The sequence below is a fragment of the Triticum aestivum genome, chromosome 6D (assembly GCF_018294505.1).
Source record: "Triticum aestivum cultivar Chinese Spring chromosome 6D, IWGSC CS RefSeq v2.1, whole genome shotgun sequence".
NCBI classification, from domain to species: Eukaryota; Viridiplantae; Streptophyta; class Magnoliopsida; order Poales; family Poaceae; genus Triticum; species Triticum aestivum.
This window is the reverse complement of record NC_057811.1, coordinates 8,914,521-8,935,011: the sequence shown is the minus strand read 5'-3', so window position 1 is coordinate 8,935,011 and position 20,491 is coordinate 8,914,521. Positions and strand designations below refer to the sequence as shown.

The 20,491-nt window shown below is 45.0% G+C and overlaps 4 protein-coding genes across 9 annotated transcripts; all 4 read left to right on the top strand.

Moving 5' to 3' along the window:
* The first annotated feature begins 457 nt into the window (after positions 1-457).
* On the top strand, positions 458-1,996 carry LOC123143004 (uncharacterized). The gene has a single exon (XM_044561746.1). It carries the CDS (start codon positions 568-570, stop codon positions 1,726-1,728), a length of 1,161 nt encoding a protein of 386 aa, XP_044417681.1. The 5' UTR covers positions 458-567; the 3' UTR covers positions 1,729-1,996.
* A 3,098-nt stretch (positions 1,997-5,094) lies between these two features.
* LOC123143003 (transcription termination factor MTERF4, chloroplastic) lies at positions 5,095-9,016 on the top strand. 3 transcript variants are annotated; one of them, XM_044561744.1, is made up of 2 exons: positions 5,095-6,431; positions 8,776-9,016. In XM_044561744.1, the coding sequence occupies exon 1, from the start codon at positions 5,195-5,197 to the stop codon at positions 6,368-6,370; it is 1,176 nt and encodes a 391-aa protein (XP_044417679.1). In that variant the 5' UTR covers positions 5,095-5,194; the 3' UTR covers positions 6,371-6,431; positions 8,776-9,016. The 3 variants fall into 3 exon arrangements, with proteins under 3 accessions (XP_044417679.1, XP_044417678.1, XP_044417680.1); XM_044561743.1 differs by having other exon boundaries at positions 5,095-6,439; XM_044561745.1 differs by lacking the exon at positions 8,776-9,016 and adding an exon at positions 7,014-8,769 and having other exon boundaries at positions 5,095-6,439.
* A 403-nt stretch (positions 9,017-9,419) lies between these two features.
* Positions 9,420-15,813, top strand: LOC123143002 (uncharacterized). 4 transcript variants are annotated; one of them, XM_044561742.1, is made up of 5 exons: positions 9,420-10,741; positions 11,018-11,182; positions 11,347-11,395; positions 11,974-12,085; positions 15,123-15,813. In XM_044561742.1, the coding sequence occupies exon 1, from the start codon at positions 9,502-9,504 to the stop codon at positions 10,702-10,704; it is 1,203 nt and encodes a 400-aa protein (XP_044417677.1). In that variant the 5' UTR covers positions 9,420-9,501; the 3' UTR covers positions 10,705-10,741; positions 11,018-11,182; positions 11,347-11,395; positions 11,974-12,085; positions 15,123-15,813. The 4 variants fall into 4 exon arrangements, with proteins under 4 accessions (XP_044417677.1, XP_044417675.1, XP_044417676.1 ...); XM_044561740.1 differs by having other exon boundaries at positions 11,314-11,395; positions 11,974-15,813; XM_044561741.1 differs by having other exon boundaries at positions 11,018-11,266; positions 11,974-15,813.
* A 2,803-nt stretch (positions 15,814-18,616) lies between these two features.
* On the top strand, positions 18,617-20,147 carry LOC123142307 (uncharacterized). Its single transcript, XM_044561281.1, has 3 exons — positions 18,617-18,691; positions 18,947-19,099; positions 19,481-20,147. Exons 1-3 carry the CDS (start codon positions 18,617-18,619, stop codon positions 20,030-20,032), a joined length of 780 nt encoding a protein of 259 aa, XP_044417216.1. The 3' UTR covers positions 20,033-20,147.
* Positions 20,148-20,491: the final 344 nt, after the last annotated feature.

Sequence of the window (20,491 nt, the reverse complement as noted above, 5' to 3'; positions counted from 1 at the left end):
AATCTTCATTTTCTAGAATTTGAGGGTCACCTAGTCTCCTTGATTTTTTTAGGCAAACAGACGCAACTTTATTATTCAGACGAAAGAATGTTTATAGGTACAAGAAGTGAGTCGTAAGGAACCCCAAGCCAAACATGACGACCGATGCCTAATGAGGAGAGGAAGCGTGTTCAGCCTTCAAAGTTAAAGTTTCTATGTTCATGACTTATATTACAACTCTGGAACAACTTTTGCCTATACTTAATGTCCTTTTTTTTAAACAACATTATTTTAGAACAACTTTTTTTTGACATTTTTTTTAGAACAAATTTTTTTGAGTGGATTTTTCTATTATTTTTTAGAACAACTTAATCTCCTTCATGATCCACTCTGTTTTATTGTATAAACCTTTGAAAACAAATTCGTGTACAAGAGTGGTAGCCCATCCCATCCATCCCAGCCCAGCCCAGCCCGTCACTCGGCTATCCTCAAGGTGACACCAACGCAAGCCTACCCTCACCACTCTCAAACAACAGTCGACAGGCGGCGGCCGTTCCCCATTCCCTCGCCGCCGGCCGCCCCGCCGCCATGCTCCGCCTCCGCAGCTCCATCCTCGCCCACCTCCTCTCGTCTCCAGCCACCTCTCCTCCGCTATCCCCTCTCCACCGCCTCCTCTCCGCCGCAGCGCCAGCCATCTCCACCCCGACCACCGGCTTCGCCGTGGAGGAGTACCTCGTCTCCACCTGCGGCCTCACCCGAGCCCAGGCACTCAAGGCCTCCGCCAAGCTCTCCCACCTCAGGTCCCCCGCCAAGCCCGACGCCGTCCTCGCTTTCCTCGCCGGGATCGGCCTCTCCGCCGGCGATGTCGCCGCCCTCGTCGCCAAGGACCCGCTGTTCCTCTGCGCCAGCGTGGAGAGAACACTGGCGCCCGTCGCCGCGGGGCTCTCCGGCCTCGGCTTATCACGATCTGACATCTCGCGCCTCGTCTCGGTTACTGCCGGCCTCTTCCGGCATAGATCCATCGTCTCCAACGTACAGTACTGTCTGCCCCTCCTCGGGTCCTTCGAGAACCTCTTACACGCGGTCAGCCATGGCTCCAGCCTTGTCGGATCTGATCTCGAGCGGGTGGTCAATCCCAATGTCGCTCTCCTGCAAGAGAGTGGGCTAGGTGTTTGTGATATTGCCAAGCTGTGCCTCAATAGGCCACGACTGCTCAGCGGCAACCTAGAGCGCGTCCAGGCGGCGTTGGCGTCCGCCGAAGCACTCGGTGTACCCCGTGGATCCGGGATGTTCAGGTATGCGATAGAAGCTGTTGCATCCTTCACCGAGGAGAAGATCGCTGCCAGAGTGGACTACTTGAAGAAGACATTCAGGTGGTCGGATGCCGACGTGAGCATTGCTGTGTGTAAGGCTCCGTATTTGATCGTAAAATCAAAGGAATCACTGCAGTGCAGGTCTGAATTCCTCATCTCTGAGGTGGGGTTGGAACCGGCCTACCTCACTCAACGTCCGGTAATGGTCTGTTACAGCCTAGAGGGCCGGATGAGACCCCGGTACCACGTTGTAAAGTTTCTCAAGGAAAATGGATTGCTCAAGCGCGACCCGAGCTACTATACTGTTTTCAAGGAGAGCGAGAAGTATTTCATGGATAAGTTCATATGCCCTCACAAGGAAGCTGCACCACACCTTGCAGAAGATTATGCCGCCGCTTGCGGAGGGGAAGTGCCCGCTAGATTCAGATTTACATGAACCAACAACGGGCTGTGAGAAGCGGTAATGCTGGTAATTTCTGATTCAGTGTTACTTGCCAAACTGAATGTTTGTTGTCTGATGCATGTTATTTAGTATTGGTAATCCTGGGTGAAACTGGTAATTTGATCATGTCTCACTGAATGATGGTTACATATCGATAAAGCGTGTATCTGCACGCTCTATCTCTATGTTCTCAATGGTCATTGCAGTTTTCAATGCAATCCTCAATCTATCTTTCCATCGAAAAAGATTATTATTTTGGCCATGATGATATGAAGTCTCAAAATTTTCCTTTGGTCATCCAGTTTTGACCTAGTTTTTTGGTTGCTTCCTCTAGTTCTTCTTGCAATAGCTTTGTTTATGAGATATTGCCTGTTTGAGAAAGCTAGTCATTGTTTACTAGTAGTAGTTTGTATCAGTTTTCTTAGTTTTTTCCCCCGTATTTTTTGGATGGCCTACTGGCTGATACTTTTTCTAGGGGCATATGAGCTCAAAATTGAATAATGCTATAATAGTGTTTCTGTTATTGATAGCTGTTGCTGTTCTGAAAGTACTTGGCAGTTTCATGGTTATTTCAGAGTTTTGGCTTAGCTTTTGAAAGCCTTATATTACTTAAGCTTTTTCAAGCACAGAAAGATAGGTCATGTTGTTTCCTTCAAATTATTTATTATGATGTAAATGTATTATGTATCTGGAGGACTATTTTGACTAAAATTCGAGCCACTGGGTCCATTTTATGCCACACGAGTTAAGCTCTATGTATCCGCACATACGGTGTAAACTTGGACTGTTGGAGTCATCAGGTTGATGTTGTAGTTAACACTTTAGTTATTTTTTCCTCTTTATTTCCTTCAAGGATCACTGATGGCAGTGCGCTTAGTTACTTCCATGTTTTCTACCATCAACCTGTTCGTGGCCCTCTTGTTGGTGGAAGTGCTGGATCAAAGGATGTAAATGAATGGCTCGATTAGATGATTAATGGTATGAATCTTCGCCAGTCAATACCAGAGAGGTGATCCTCGCAAGTTACTTATTTCGTTGCTGCTGATACTAAGTCAGCACTATGGGAAACTGCGTGTGCCTTTTGGGTCTAATCCATCACAAGAGGTGCTTCCTTTGTTTCATGCTTTATTTTGTTGCAGTTATAGTTAGACTTACATTACCATTATATTGTGTGCATGTTCCCCTTTCCATAATTATTAATTTGGAATTTTCATTAGAAGCAAGATGTCCATAATGCACGTTCTACTTAATCGAACCTTGTTCTGTCATACTGTGCATAGGATTACCATTCATGCATTAGACTTGCTTTTTTTATGATTCTGTATGGTATTATTGTCTGGCTATATCGTAGGTTGTGATTGCACATTTCCCACTCCGTTGTTCTGTACGTAATACTACTGGCTACTGGCCGTCATGTTTTTTTATGTAGGCTACTGTTTGGGATGGTTCCTTTCAAGGACCAATATATTACTGAGTTGGCTTTTATATCAAGTTGTATCCCAAATTGTAGATTGGTGTTACGATCTAGATTTAGCTGAATGTCTTAACTCGTCTTTTAGAAATATATCAGGTGGAATCTTGCAAACTTCATATTTTTTTTGTTCTTCTGTCTTAACTCGTCTTTTAGCAATATCAGGTGGGACCTTGCAAAACTTTTTTTTTGTTCTTCTGTTAGACTCTATAGATTTTTGTCGTACCTTTTCTTGGTTATACTCTATAGAGCAAGCATGTCACCAATTTGGCTACCACGGTCTCCATGTGTATATTCATTTAGTGTGCTAACTAGAGAAGACATGGCAGGCACACATAGGCAGTAATGCATGGTCCAACCAAGGACATTTACACATAGGCAGTAACTTGTATGCACACTGCTATGGGTTTAGTGCAACATTCAGAGTGTATCATGCTTGGAGCTGTTGCGTGAAGCTGGGTGTTTTCTTTGTTTAACAGATGAATGTGTTTATGAAAAGAGGAGATATAATCCCATAGCAGAGTGTATAACTGCTATGGGTTTTGTGTGTAAGTAAAAAAGCTTGACTACCTTGTAGAAAAAGTCCTAAAAGATTAGCAATGCAAATCTTGTGATTCGCCTGAATTATGCTGGATAACTACACTAGTTCTAGCACCAGTGATCCTTTATTGGTTGGGAGCTGCACAATGGATCTCATATACATTACAGATTACAAGCACATGATTTATGGACTCCTTGACACACTGCAGAAGTACCCCTAGAGAAAAGAAAAACATAGTAAGGTCCCTAGAGTTCCTCGTGCCTCTCGCCTTTGGACGCCGCCATGTGTTGGCCAATGAGAACTAAGAAAACCAACATCACACCACCACACCTTAACGCTTTATGAACCTCATGTAGCGGAACCATTCTATATAGCTTGCCAGCTAGGGCGGACCCCGCACTTGTTAGCCTCTAGAAACCGCCTCCACCCGACACCGACGAAGGAGAACACAAGCTCCAACATTCCCCAACCATGAGCCTTGATGAGCAACAACCACCCTATAGTAAGTGAGTGTGTGTGTGGGTGGGTGGGGGGGGGGGGGGCGGCGGGTCCTACGTCAAGTGTTATTGGACGTGGTGCAACTTGTTCCGCCCCAACAACACCATCGACAAACCCTAACATAACTCTATTTATAGGACACACAAGAGAGAAGGGTACCCACTCCACCCGCCGAAGCGGGGACGGTAGAATGAGTGGCATCCAAAGGGAAACGAAAAGTTTGTAGCATCATCTATGATCAAGAAACTTCTTGTAGTCGCCCAAAAAAAGGCTACGTTAAATGGGTTTTCTTTTCTTTGTAAATATATTCTAAACGAGTTTGAACAAAAAACATCGTATGTCAAAAGATAACAGGAGAACAAAAAGATCAATGGTTTGGTCGCCACCACAATGGTGCCAACCTTATTTAGATACCCTAAACAAATGAACGTGTCGTAGATTGCCTTGACAAAGTGGGGGACTTTCTATGACAGGCTTTGTTGGAAGCGACACAACCTCTTCCTCGCAGCGACACCACTAATAAGCCCTACCCTACCTGTATCTATAGGCCAGACAAGAGGGCAGGATTCTCCCTCTCCACACACAAGAGTGGCAGATGAAAGATGAGCGGGCATCACAAGGAGAACGAAAAGTTTATAGCATAATGGACCGGTACAACTTTGTAATAAATCATCAGCAATTAATATAGATGAGTGAGTACCCTAAATGAGTATTTTTCTTTTGTATAAAATTTGCTCAAAATTTCATTTTATGTTGATATCAAATGTGCTCCAAATGAGTTGAACAAAAATATTGCACAAACATAACGAGAGAACATCCTTATAAATAGGTCCACTCCAGAGATGAGACCGACGCGTGGGGCCCACTCCAGAGCACCCACGAAAATCTTCTCCCGCACCAACGCGTTCCCCTTTACCTCGCCGCCGGCGCCACCGCGCCGTCGCGCAGCCATGCTCCGTCTCCGCCTCCGATGCCACGCCCTCTCCCAGCTCCTCTCGTCCCCATCCTCGTCTCCCATCTCCCAGCTCCTCGGCTACCACAGCCGCCTCCTCTCAGCGGCCGCGCCCGTCGTCTCCCCAAACCCTAGCTTCGCCGTCGAGGATTACCTCGTCTCCACCTGCGGCCTCACCCGAGCGCAGGCCGCCAAGGCCTCCGCCAAGCTCTCCCACCTCAAGTCCCCCGCCAGGCCCGACGCCGTCCTCGCCTTCCTCGCCGGCCTCGGCCTCTCCGGCGCCGACGTGGCCGCCCTCGTCGCCAGGGACCCCCGGTTCCTCTGCGCCGGCGTGGAGACAATACTGGCTCCCAACTTCGCCGGCTTAACCGGCCTCGGTCTCTCGCGTTCTGACATCACGCGCCTCCTCTCGGTTGCCGGCATACACTTCCGCTGCAGATCCATCGTCACCAATCTACACTACCACCTGTCCCTCTTCGGCTCCACCGACAACTTCCTCCGTGCTCTCAAGCGCAACGGATCCTGCATTCTCTCGTCCGACCTCGACAGGGTGATCAAGCCCAATGTCGCGCTTCTGCGAGAGTTTGGGATTGGTCCTTGTGATATTGCCAAGCTGTGTGCCGCTCAGCCATGGTTGCTCACCTGCAATGTAGAGCGTATCCGGGCGATGGCGGTGAGCGTCGAAGGTCTGGGTGTGCCCCGTGGATCTGGGATGTTTAGGCATGCGCTGAATGCTGTTGCTTTCGTCAGCGAGGAGAAAATCGCCGCCAAAGTGGAGCATTTGAAGAAAACGTTCAGGTGGTCGGATGTTGAGGTGGGCATTGCTATTTCTAGGGCTCCAAATGTGCTGAACAAGACTAAGGAGTTTCTGCAGAGAAGGTCAGAGTTCCTGATCTCTGATTTGGGGTTGGAACCCGCATACATTGCTCATCGCCCTGTAATGCTCTCGTACAGCCTGGAGGGCCGGGTAAGGCCCCGGAGCTACGTTGTGAAGTTTCTCAAGGCAAATGGATTGCTAGATCCCGACCGGGACTTGTATTCCGTGCTTGTACTGTCTGAGAAGGTATTCATGGAGAAGTACATATGCCCTCACAAGGAAGCTGCACCGTGCCTCGCTGGAGACTATGCTGATGCTTGCAAAGGGCTACTGCCGACTAATTTCAGATTTACATGAAGCAAGGATGGGTTATGGAAATCGGTAACTGTGTATGGCATCACAGTTTTCACCATTCATAGTAAGCTGGTAATTCACATTAGTATTTTTTCCCCCTAAATAGAGATTGATTTCTTCTATAGTATGTCTTCCATATGCTGGCTTGGTCGCTGCTAATGCCTAATGAAATTGATAGTTTAATTCATGAACCCTGTGGTGTTGATGTAATGATGTTCTAGTTAAGTAGACGTGAAAGCATCGCCTGCAATCTCTGGAAATGAGAGTCCATGAATATATTTGTGTTTCTGACTTCCATTTTTAGGATAATGGAAATTGAATATGTGGGTAGACCAATTTTCTTGTGAAACCAGAACCCAGAGAACAAGAAAGGATGAGAACTGTATTGCACCGTTTTCCAGTAAATATATCATATGGGTTGCTTTCATCCACATTTTTATTTCCATTTCCATTTCTGTCTTTTTGTTTTTCATCATTTCCAGTTCATTTTCTATATCTAGGTTATGCTTGGAAAATGTATGTTTCTATTGGGTCTCTCATTATGCCTTTTGGTTTCTTTCCCATTATCCTTCTGAAATTGAATATCTTTGTTCCTAAATTCTGCACCTGATTTTACTTCCGCTGAGAAAATTTCAAACTTGAAAAGGTAATCTATTTGGGACTGAAGCATGATCAACAATGAATTAGTCTCATCATTTACATCTGTCATAGTTCGTCAGAACTAGAGAGACGGCCCTGATATATGCTGTAAAGTTAATCAAGGAAATGGGTTGCTCAAGCGCAACCTGAGCTACAATGCCGTTTTCATGGTGACTGAGAAGGTTTTCATTGAAAATTTTCATATTGCCCTCACAAGGAAGCTGCCCCGCACCTCGCTAAAGAATATGCTGCCACTTGCAGAGGGGAAGTGCCATCTAATTTCAGATTTTTTTTTCTTGGAATACATTTTCTAGGAATCTGACCTCAAAACTGACAGCATTTATTTTGGCGCTAGCTGTTTCTGTTATGAAAAATACTTGGCTGTTCCCCGGATACTTATAATTTTGGCTACCTTTGGAAAGCTTTATATTACTTTGCAATATTAAATGAACTTTAAATGCATTAGATATCTTGAGGACTACTAGGACTGAAGTTGTAGCCGTTGGGTCCATTTTATGCCAATATCCACACATACAGGTTAAACTTGGACTCTTGGAGTTAACAAGTTGCCATTGCGGTGACACACTTGAGTTATTTTCCCCTTGTTTCTTTGATTTGTGTCATTCCTGTTTGCACACAAACCCATGTTATGGTTGAGTAGATAATTAGAGGCGACACGAGCTGGTCGCTCTTCATCTTGTAGCACAAGGAAAAAGAGTCCTGGGAAGCACAGGAGGTGATGATGGTTCATGTAGCATTACTACTGGGTTCAATTCCATTACGCGCATGGTACAGCATATCTGTCGAGTTCCAGAGGGATTGATCCTTGCCTCCTTTGTACATCCAGCCTATACACAGCTCGCCTTACTTAAAGGGTTCATCAGTAACCTGAACAAAGAGGAAGATGCCCGGCACACTTGTTTGATTAGACTCTGTTCTGGCGCTTTCCCGATTCCAATCATCCTTTCAGGTAGCAGTAGCCTTTTTTGATTTAAAAGCCTGGCTACCACGGTCCTTTCAGGTATATTCATTCTGTGTGCTAAGTGCTCTGCTAACTAGAGAAGAGATAGCAGGCATGCACATAGGCTGTACAGGGGATGTTTATCTGGAAATATTGGTTTAGTCTAATCCACGCAAACTCAGTCTTCAATTTACTGAATTTAGATTAGATGTTGCCTTCTTCCTACCGGGAGAAGATGTTGGATGCAGACGCACACCGCCTGAGTGAGGCAGAGGATCGGCCTTGCTTCGGGGCACACTGCAGATGCATACTGCAGTCAGATTCCACCGCTCAAAGTTTTCGATTGAGATTATGGTTTATCGAGCTACAGCGGTGCAGTGCTGTGATACACTGAGCCTTTGAGTGGTGCATACAAATTGGAATTGTGGCGGCGGCGGCTTGTCATGATCTCTAGTGTTTTGCTTATATGCTTCCTGCCATGAAATTATTTGTGGGAATCCATTGGCATAATTCACTCACTTGACTAAAAAGACAGCAGCACTGCATTGCATCCTCTTTTATTCTTTATTTTGATTGTTGTGGTTGCTCAACAAGTTATCTCTCAGATTATCGCTTTCAGTGCAAACCGGAGTAGATTAATTAATTTTGAGTAGATGGAGCTTCTTTTTCATCTGAAAGACACCCCACATTTCAGAAGATACATACGCCTACAGTTTCAGCAGTGAAGTTCTGTTTCCAGTTGCAATAAGCTTGGTTACTTATCAGCTGAGTACAAGTAGTGGAGATTGACTTTTTGTTTCTTGTGCAGGGTTCACAACAACTGGTGTTGAATTTGCCGCCGGCTCCGAGACCTCGGACGGACAGACGGAAGGCGCTTTGAAATCGTTGTTGTGGCGCCGTATATTATATGCAGTCCTACGTTTTCTTCTTCTTTTATTTAGGTGAGCGCCATCAGGTTTAATAAGTGTCTAATTATGTGCTCTCACCATGTCTCAAGCTCACTTGGCAACAAAATGAAAAGAAATGAAAGAACCGTTGTTTGTAGGCAATGTGATTTCAATTTGGTTGCTTACATCTCATGATAACTAGTACACCAGAGGTGCGTCTTTTCCGGCCCTCTTGTACTAGGAAAAGGTACTCTCAATGCTCTAACGCTCATGCCGGATATTGATTCTCGATTCTACGAGAATTTTTATGAAAGCTTTTCATTTGCTTCTCTTCAATGGGAGTTTCATTTCTCCTAGAATGTATCCCGAGGATTCATCGACCGAATTGATGCTCAATGTCGGCTCATTTTTTTGCAATCAGAAAGAAAAAGATGTAACTCATCAATATATTGTCAGTCATTCTTTTTTTTTTTTGAGAAAAGACAGGGCATCTATCTCTGAAGAGAAGAGTCTAAGCCCAGGGCAGCCCAGCGTCTTTGACGCAGACGAAAAGCCCAGCCCACCAGTAAATATATGTCTGTCAATGGGAGAGAGACTGACCCACGGCTTCCCCCAGCTCCCTCCCTCCCCTCGCCGCCGGCGCCGCCATGCTCCGGCGCCGAGGCCGCGTCCTCATCCAGATGCTCTCCACTCCCTCCGCCGCCACCACCTCCCCTCTCCACCGCCCCATATCCGCCGCCGCCCGACCACAGCTACACGCTCGGAGCTGCATCCTCTCCTCTCCCCGCCGCCTCCTCTCCGGCATCTCTCCAACAACCGGGTTCGCCGTGGAGGAGTACCTCGTCGGCACCTGCGGCCTCACCCGACCGCAGGCACTCAAGGCCTCCCCCAAACTCGCCCACCTCAGGTCCGCCGCCAACCCCGACGCCGTCCTCGCCTTCCTCGCCGGCCTCGGCCTCTCCGGCGCCGACGTCGCCGCCGTCATCGCCCGGGACCCCAAGTTCCTCTGCGCCGGCGTGGACAAGGGCCTGTCCCCCATCGTCGCGGGGCTCTCCGGCCTCGGTTTGTCACATTCCGAGATCGCGCGCCTCCTCTTGCAGTCCCCCAACAATTTCCGTTCCAGATCCATCGTCCCCAAGCTGCAGTACTACCTGCGCCTCTTCGGCTCCTCCGAGAGGCTGCTCCGTGCCATCAACTTCAACACTGCCCTCCTCGCCTACAAGAGCAAGGTGGAGCTCAATGTCGCGTTCCTGCGTCAGTGTGGGTTCGGCGATTGCGATATGGCCAAGTTGTGCAGCTCGATACCGAGGATGGTCACCACCGACCTGGAGCGTGTTCAGAGAATGGTGGCATTGACCGAAGCTCTCGGTGTGCCCCGGGGATCTGGGATGTTCAGGCATGCTCTGAGTGCCGTCGCATTCCGCGACGAGAAGCAGATCGCAGCCAAAGTGGATCACCTGAAGAAGACGTTAGGGTGGTCGGATGCCGAGGTGGGCATTGCTCTGCCTAAGGCCCCGTTTTTGCTCGCCAAGTCGAGCGAATCGCTGCAGCACAGCTCCGAGTTCCTCATGTCTGAGGTGGGGTTGGAACCCGCGTACATTGCTCAGCGGCCGGTAATTCTCTGTTACAGCCTAGAGGGCCGGATGAAACCTCGGTACTACGTTGTAAAGTTTCTCAAGGAAAATGGATTGCTCAAGCACGACCCGAGCTACTATACTGTTTTCAAGGAGACCGAGAAGTATTTCGTGGGGAAGTTCATATACCCTCACAAGGAAGCTGCACCACACCTTGCTGAAGATTATGCTGCCTCTTGCGGAGGGGAAGTGCCCACTAGATTCAAATTTACATGAACCGAAGAATTCTGAGTAATATGTGTAGAATCACGAGGTAGTTCTGAAGCCAGCTATGTTTTGGTCATTATTTTGTAATGGAGAAGAAGATACATGTTCTCTGAAGATTTATGTGGCTTTCCAAAATCTATCGTTTCGTTATGTATTGATTTCTCCTTTGTGCCATTCTAATCAGAAGATTACTTTATATGTTGAGCTTATGCTTCATGAACGTCACGGGAGGTTCACTGCTTCATAAATAGTTGGTATTTACCATTTTATGAATTCCATTTCATATCACAGTTGTTTTTAATTTGTAGATTGTTGATTGCAGCATTGGAGATGCGTGAGCCACAAGCTGTAGGTTTGGCCAACTTCAAATGCTTGAGACACCCAGGTCAGGGCAGGCCTGGGAGAGGCACTGATGATGGAGAGGACGCAGCTGGCAGACATGGAGACCCAACGACCTGGAACATCAACTCCTAAGCTTTCATAGGAGGTATATGTGATTTTGTCAAGCTGTTCTTCCAAATCTAAAAGAAGTTTGCTGTCTATGAAGCAGACGACTTGTGATGATTATCAGGTGTCATTCAATTACTTTTAGATGATGTCCATCATCTTTTTGTGCAGTTCATGTTGGCAACCTTGCTATTGTGCCTGCAGGTTGAGGATGTTGTCCATGCAGTGGTATAGGCTTGCTAAGGAAACCCATGTGAGATACTTCATATTCTGGGGACCTTTAGTTTCTCCTTTTTCATCACTAGCCTTAAAGGCATTTACTAAAACAAACTGTGAACTGCATTGGTTTCAGTCGCACGCATCACTGCATTCATTGTTGCCTGTACTTCCTTCCGTGAATTTTGTGGTCTGCTGAGTTGGTGATTAGTTCACTTAGTCTAGTACATAAACTAAATATCCATAGAAAACATGCCCAGTATCTGACGGAACTTCCTCCAATGTCATGGAGGTAAACCTTGATAGCTGGGCTGGTAAAGAAACTGAGGTGGCATGATGATCTTTTTCCGTCATGCTCTAATTCGTTGGTATGACCTGTCAGCTATCCTGTGTAGAATATGCATGCTCTTTCACCATAGCTAAACCTGCATGGAACTAAATTGGCTACAGTAGGTCCCACTCCATGATGCAGTTTGTGGCCTTGATGTGAATGAACTACAGTATGTCCCACTACAGTAGAATGTTGCTTATCGTTTGCAAGCTGTTAAATTTTTTTGCGGCGCCGGCTTTTTTTTTTGCACCTTGTGCTCATCATCTCTATGGTTGTTGTGTCAGGTTAGAGCATGGAGTGCACGGCCTTGCTCATGTGTGCGACAGCCTGATAAGCCAGTTCCGCGGTTGTCAGATCCCCTGAGAGTGGATGCAGGACACAGGATTTGTTGGTCAGGTAAATTCATTTCTCTAGCACATGGCAAACAGAGAGACAAACATATGAATTGTTTGGATACGAATATAATGCTATATATGTTGTTAGAACTTAGCCCCTGTATGGAATGCATGAGGTAGAAAGGAACCTATCCAGAACAATATAATATTCGTTTGTTCTGCAATTAGGGCTCAAATCTGCAAGACGGTGATCATCATACTGGTCCTAGACTTTTTCTTTTAGTAAGTATTAAAGCAACCAGAACATTTGCAGCTATTCTGTGTTGATACTGGCCAAGTGTAGTCCAGATCCATTCATTGGACAAAGCCGCTGCTAGCCTGCTACTAGGCTATAATAATATCCTCTTCATAACCAAACTTGCTTAATCTTGAGAGATGTCCTTTATACTTAACTGTTAGTACTCAATTGAAATCATTCTGCTCTTAAATTAGTCACGGAAGATATTAATCTGCAGTTTGGGGCATAAAAGTGTTTTTTCCTAGGAAGCGGCTCACAATAGATCTGTTCATCCACTGAATAAATAGCTCTGTAAGAGCCAGCCTTGTATCGGTCGCTGTATTATCCGCAAGTGCCTACCTCCAACGTGCCAGCCACCTGTGGTTTTGTTGAACAAGATGGCATTCCATTCTTGGTTCATTATGCGGATCAAAATCTGCCCGGTGAAATTAGAAACAGAGTACCATGGTGTATCATTATTTTTTGGAGACGAATCATTTCTTGTTTTCTGTTGTTTTTTCTTTATCCGTCTTGGTTGATGTGATTTTTATCACTATCTTTGTTACCCGACACTACATGGGAAAACAATGCTATAGAGTGGGACCACTTGGGTAGCACGGTTGAACCAGGCAGGCCAGACCAGGCAACTGGCGATGACTCTCCTTCCCCCTTGATGTTGCCCTGGCTGTGATGTCACTTGTGTGCCATGCTCCGCCTGAGATGTGCAACTTCACTCGTCTCCTCTATTTGCCTCCCCCAGCCCCTCCCTCCACCGCCTTCTCTGTTGATCAGCCATTATACCTAGTTGAGGTCAAGGGCACCTTTAGGTGTTAGTACGTAGGATTTTTGTTGTCCTTCGGAATTTATGTAAGAAATATCAGATTGATTCGCACACTGTAATGTCAATAATGTTCCCCATAGTCTCATATATTAGCTATATAAGGCCGTGGTCAGATAATTGACCATATATCTACTTATTGCACAAGTTGAGAAATTGAGTAAGCAATTAACGAACCACGACTTCAATATCTCCCGTATTGGCTCTCACAAGACAAGCTGCATTGCTATGCAGTTATATTCCTGCAACAGCACATGAGGCCTCTTCCAGTGCACAGGTGCTTAGATGAGGTGCTAAGCGCATTAAAGATTTTAACAACTAAAGTCCTCGGTGCATAGGTGCTTAACTTGTTGTAGCTAAGCTCCCTTCATTTAGTGATTTAGCCACTAAACTCTTTCATGCATTAGTGAACTTTCTTCATTTAAGTGTTTTTCCTAGGTTAACACGTTTGGCATTGTTTCTTCCTTGGGTCACCGGAGTGCTCTCTCCTCCTTAATTGTATTGCCATGTCATTTTTTTTTGCTATGTGACATGCTTACCACTTGTACATGATGGAGCACTGGGAAGGGCCTGAGCATCCTGCAATCACCATGGTCCACATCATGTCCAACATCAAGGCGAGCATCCTGCACGTCCGTGAGCAATGGGCGACGTGCCATGCCAAACACATATTCGAGCTACACAGCAAGGTGGTGATAGTAGTGGAGTTCTATTAGTGGCCCGACATCGGCTCATACTTCAGGGTGTATGACCTTGCCGGACGCGACGAGAGGATGCCATACCGATACAAGTGGACCATCTCCAACCGCTAATAAAATTATTTCCAAACCTAAGGGGGTGTATTTCGTTAATGAAACCACAAGTACAAGAATAAATCTTTGTCAGGAAAACAACATACATACCAATTACTCCCTCCGTAAAGAAATATAAGAGTGTTTAGACAACTACTTTAGTGATCTAAATGCTCTTATATTTCTTTACAGAGGGAGTACCAAAGTTTATCAGCCATTCTCCAGTAGCAAACAGTACAAACCAAACTAGTTAGCTAGGATCACCAGCATTCAAAGTCTTCTCAGGTGCTGTAATGCAAAACAGAACACACACAAAAAAAGGACTCCTGAACTGAACCTCCATGAGCGATTCCAGGCAAGGGCATCAGCTCTATATCATTCACAAACCTTCCCCCCCTGTGGTAGGCAGGCATATTGCAGATGTTACAACAGCAACTTACTACTACATTCCACAGATACAACGTACTAACTAGCAACAGAAAATTACTTTCGTCTTTCACTTTTATTTTTGTTCTGTTTGTATGCTTGCATAAATCATAGGTAAATATTCCCTATGATGTAGTAACATTTTTTTTACAACCTAAGCAGGGGTAAATATTCTAACCATTTGCTGGGCATAAATCATGACAAGCCCTTCAGTGTACAACCTAAGCATGGTCTAAATCTTTATTCCCTCTCTTGAATTGCTTCCAAACAAACAAGACTTGGAAGAAAGTACCAATCTCCAAAAAATTGTATGAGAAATGATGCGTTGGTGTGTATTAATGAAGTGGGCAACATTGTAGCTCTTTAAATAACATATGGTGGAGTTGCTTTGGGAAGCTAGCAGACATCAACTGCATGGGTTTTTTTTCCTTCCGAGTGATCTATCATGCAACACCATTGAACCTGGTGAACATGAACATAGGTAGCTCATTGCATGTTGGAGGTTACTAGCTAGGATTGAGTGGCAACGGGAAGCAAAGGCACACGTTTATCAGAGTAGTCACTTCATTGGCTTGCTGGCTAATTAGTTAGATGAGCAGATTAAGTTATGTCAACTAGTCAATTTCATCATTTTTCTGCCCACTTCCATCTCCTTTATTTCGCGAGGACGCCGCTTCTCAGGCCGACCAAGGCATGACTCATCTTTCTCATCCAACTGATTGGCAATCTCATCTAGCTAAGTGATCAACAACTTGCTCATGATCAGCCAACTCGACAAGGACTCTGAATGCTTGTTGCCTGCGGTGAGCTGGCTACTGGTGCAGCAGCATGTGGCGCCGGCAAATCATTAAGGACCACTTTCTCCTTCACATGATCACCACGAGGAAACTGTTTGATAAATGTATGAAGGGACTTATGATATAGCTACATAAGAAGCGCGGCGAATCTGCGACTCTTCTGATGATGGAGCAGGTTTCGCATGCACATGTTCATTGTAAACATGCCAAATTCTCCAAGAGCAATGAGCAGCTGCATGCGCTCCGTCTCCGGCAAATTCGTGACACTGGCATTGTAGATGATGCACTGACCATCAGGTGCTCTGCTCCTAACGCATGAAGACGCTCTGCGGAGAAAACATGTACGCACCGTGTACCGTGAAATTAATTTTTGTAAGGGTCTTTTCTTTTTAGTAATTCTTATGTGTTGGTTTCTAGATGATAATAGTTCCTTATAGTATATACTTTCTCAAATTCCAAATATACAAAGAAACACAGGCAACAGTAGTTGTGCACACACATGTGGCGCTAATGTACTAGCTGCACTGCATGTAGGTGTAGCCGACTCAATAATAAGTCAGAAGCATGTGTTTTTCTCTTGTAGTAGTAAAGTTTGGTTGCTTCCAACTACCACTGCTACTCTTATTTGTTACTTGGTGATCACATATATGTTCATAGTCAGATCCAGTAAAAGGCAGAGAGCTAGTTGACTCAAACCATGGACCATATATATACAACATTATGACCTTCTTTGCAATAACGTGCGTGGCTCTATCACATCATGGTTATGGATTGGGGACTTTGGGAGGCACCATGGGTTCAAGGTATGCATGCAGATAATGTAAGACTAGACAAATATTTGCGTGTTGGCACTATCTTTCGTCGGAAATATAGAAGCTGATTGTCCGCTTGATGGTTACAATGTTGGTCGGCCTACGTAAAATTCGCTTGTGCCCTGTATGGTTATACTATCGGTCGGTCTACACTACAATCGTTTCCACGTACGCAACAGTAATGTATATATACACTAGAGTCCAATGATAATCTCCAACGTTGCCATGCTTCTCTTGGGTAGATTACAAATGCATATATACACCCAAGAATACCATTATAGAATTTGTGGATTATAAATATAGAAAAATTTAAAAACAGTATCATAAGCATGTAACAACCTTGGAGGCATTGGAGATGGGAGGAAGTCTTCCTGACTTCCCCGCAAAAAAAGGGGATGGATGAATGTCTACTTTGGGAGTTGGGAGGCGGTACCCAACAGGTTGCTCGCCATGGTTAAGCTCCTTGGAGAGAGTAGAGATTAGTAAAGACGGAAGAAGTAAGTTGGGTTGTCTTGCAAAAAATATGACAACCATAGAGGCAAAACAAAAGAGTTGAATTGAGTACGATAAGCTAGGCTAGTGATGCAAATAGCTCGTTTGCCTTGATTTAACGGTACTTCATGTCTACCAAGCTAGAATTCATGTGGGAGTAGCTTAGAAGACATGTTCTAATAGTCAATATCTACTTCTGACATCTCTCAATCCTATTGGTAAAACTCTTAACTTTAATTATCCTCTTTCTCTCTTATACATCACTAGAAGCAGTCTCATGTATGGATGGTGCTATGTTGGTGTCGTGATAAGGGAAAGTTACCAAGGCTACCTCCTCTTATGATATGAGCTTCCGACTTCTCAGTAAGTGCAACATGCACATGGAAATAAAAAAAATCTTGGTGTTAATTGAAAGCTAGATTTTTTTTCTCTATTTGTTAAACATATAGTATGTCATAAGTTCAGTTGTTTGTAGAATTAAGGAACTTTGTACCCAAGAGATGTTTTATGACTACATTTTGAGATAATAAAAGCAGCCTTTGTCGGAAAAAGGAGATGTTTTATGACTAGATGGTATCCCACGCGTTGTTTGCGGGAATTTATGAACAATAGTTGTTGCAATCTGATTATACGCAAAACTTCGTAAGTATAAAGATTGCAGCATTGGATCATAGCTGAAGAAGCCAAGACCCATGTCCTGTTGCAGTAAAGTTTGATTGCTCCCAACTACTACTGTTGTTCCTTACTACAGTACTAGATGATGCTCATCAGCTAATCTATATATAATAGTCAGATCGAGTTTCGTGTGAGTCGAATCGGATGGTAGATACCTCCAGTACTTCATTACATCCAGCGATCGAGTCCAAGTGTTACTTCTTATCTTACTTATACTAACGTGAGGGACTTTTACTTTGTAAGTTCTACGTGAATAATTAATAATATGGTTGCATGCATCACCCAGATGCAGAGGCCGGGGGTACATCTTCCTTTTCTAAAAAAAGCTAGCGTGAGAGTCATTCTTCTTTGCAATGGTGCGCGTGGGTCAATCACATCATGGTTACTGAGTTAGGGCTTGGGAGGCACTAGGGATTAAGGGGATGCATGCAGCCGAGATATGTCTTGACAAATGTCAGCCAGTATGCTTTGTCAGAAATATAGAAGTTGCTTCTGACCGTGACCTTGTACAGACGACGCGACATAGGTGTGCGGACGAGCTCAACGGTGGTATGCCGGCAACAGCTTGAGTTTAAGCTGCAGTGTGTGGCTGTACAATGCTAGATTCGTTCAGGACAAGATACAAATTACATGATGTGAAACACATCATAGCTTGTGTTCATATGGAACTTAGGTCGGGGAATCATACATAATTGTAGATCTAATAAGGTCATGTGATCATTAAGATTGATTGACCTTCCTTTCTTGCTTCTTGATGATTTCTAATGACCGAAACTTCGTACTAGGTGTAGAAATGAAGTATGTCTACCGCGCGGGGGGGGGGGGGGGGGGGGGGGGGTTGAACAAGTAATGCTAACTCTTCGGTCAGAGACAAATCTCTCGCAGCGAAGAAGATCACAATCTCTTGCTGACAAGTATTTGCTCGGAACACAAAATGATTTCTCTCTCAACTCACATAGGATTGGGTTTAGCATTTGAATTTGTTAATTATCTTAAGAAAAGTTACATCAAAACCAGGATTTCAGTTGGCCATGCATGCTATAATAGGGTTGAAGCCCCTAAAAGCTTGCCAACCTACGGTGCCAACGAGTAAATAGCATAAAACTACCACTTTTCGTCCTATGGTTCCAAAAAACCACCACTTTTTTGTTTGTGACTGATGCCTACCACTTTTCTCGTCGGCTGTCTCAAAAAACCCAAATCGCCCGTTGCTAGCGTTTTAAACCGTTTTCTGACGGTCCGGGCCCGCCTGTCAGGCCACGTCAGCGCCGCGCGTGACGGCGAGGCCGTTAACGGCCGTTATTCGGACCGACCGGTGCGGTCGGACCGCACCCGCTCGTGCGCTCATTAAGTGGTCTCCCTCCCTCTCACTCTGCTCCCCTACCCGCACTCATTCCTCTGCTCTCACTCTCACTCTCTCGCTCCTCTCCTCTCTGCTCTTCGATGCCGGCGGCGACTTGCGCTGTGGAAGCTCCACCGCCGCCATGCCTTCCTGGAATGACGGGGATACGAGCTCAGAGGATGAGTGCGACATCACAAGCATGGACATGGCTCTTTGGGTAAGTTTTCCGATCTGCTGAGCTAGGGTTAGGGTTCATCTAGGAGCTAGATTAGGTTAGTGTTCATCTTGGTGAGCTAGGGTAAGCTTTGTTTACTGTTATTTAGTAGGCAGGGTTATGGTTGCTGTTTGAGCTATGTTTATGTATGCTTGAAAACTAGGGTTTGGGTTAGGGTTCTTGCTGGATTGGGGAATTAATTTGTGATCTATGTCTGGTTCTATGAGCTAAGGTGATTTTGTTGATGTGTTCATGCAGGAGACCCCTGACACCACCGTGGAGCCTCTTTTCTGTGGCCAGCTGGAGCTTTCTGAACCCACCTGCATGATGCACCACATGAGGCCAATTGAGCGTGTGGCATTTGAAGGAACCTTAACTGGAAGGCGTTTCTATGGTTGTCCAGTGCAGCAGGTATAGTACCTTAATTGGAATCATTTTCTTCTGAACCCACACATGTATTTACAAGGATGACAAGTTGCTGTTCTGAACCCACACAGTATTATGTTGACAAGTTGCTCTTCTGAACCTACACTGTATTATTTAGGATGAACTGCAATATGCCTTGTATTAAGGTATTGAGGGATATGGTTACTATCAAAAATGCTTATGTATAGGAAGCATATATCTGTGAATGTACTTGTACAAGCAGGTTGGGTTTCAGTTATAGTTTGAGTTATATTAAACAACATATTCAGTTTACTTAAGCCTCACCTTTAGTTTCTTAGTCTGATATGATTTGTTGTTATGAATTTGAGTGCACTTAGTGATGTATATTTCAATTTCCAAATGCAGAGTGAAGGTGTTAACTGTGGTGTTACTGAGTGGGTTGACAAGCCCTGGCATCCAATTCTTCAGAATTTCTTGTCCAGGCTGTGGGACATGTACCATGAACAGAATTGTGGCAGGGTAGTTGATAAGCAGAAGTATGAGAAGCATTTGACCAAGCTTAAGACTGAAAATGACAAGCTGTGCATTGAGTACACAAAGCTTGTCCAAGATGTATCCAAGATGTTTGATTGGCAGGATAGTAGGGTAGGCCACATGGATAACCAGAAGGCAGTTGAGGAGGAAGAATTTGAGAAGAAGAAGAAAGAGGTAGAAGAGAGTGCTAGGTTGGAGGTTCAGATGGAGAAGCTCAAACTTGCCAAGGAACAAAGGTGCATTTTACAGAGTCAAGCTGACATTATCAAGAATACCAGGAAGGCAAAGAAGGAGGTTGAACAGGAGAGAGATTTGCTTAAGATAGAGAAGGCCAAGCTTGAGCATGTGGTGAATGAGCTGCTGAGTGATGGGCATGCAAGCAAGGAGAAACTTGAGAAAATCAAGGCCATCCTTGATTCATGAAGTGTGTTCTGCAGATGGTGAAGATGGTGAAGTACATCCAAGGCCTTTATAAGTATGTGGCCTAACAATCTGATGTGAAGATATGGGGTGTACATTTTGGGGAATGTGAAGCTAATCTAGTCTATGTCTATGCCAATGTTAAGAACTGTAGTTATGCTGCTAGAACCTTTAATGCTAAGTTATGAACTAAGTTGTAATGGCTGTTTTGCCTATATTTGAACCTCTTCTGCTATGTTATGGAGTCAGTGATAAGCACTGCTGGAGTATGCTATGTGTCTTTTTATGTTTAAAAGGTAGTTATGTTTATTAGTGCTTTGTACCTGGGCTTTGTGGCCCAGTTATATTTACAAACCTATGCCTACTCCACCCACCCTCCACTGCTCATAAATAGCCTACTCCACCCACCCTCCTCCCTCCAGAACACAGCCGCCACACCCCACCTCTAGAAACCCTAGATGG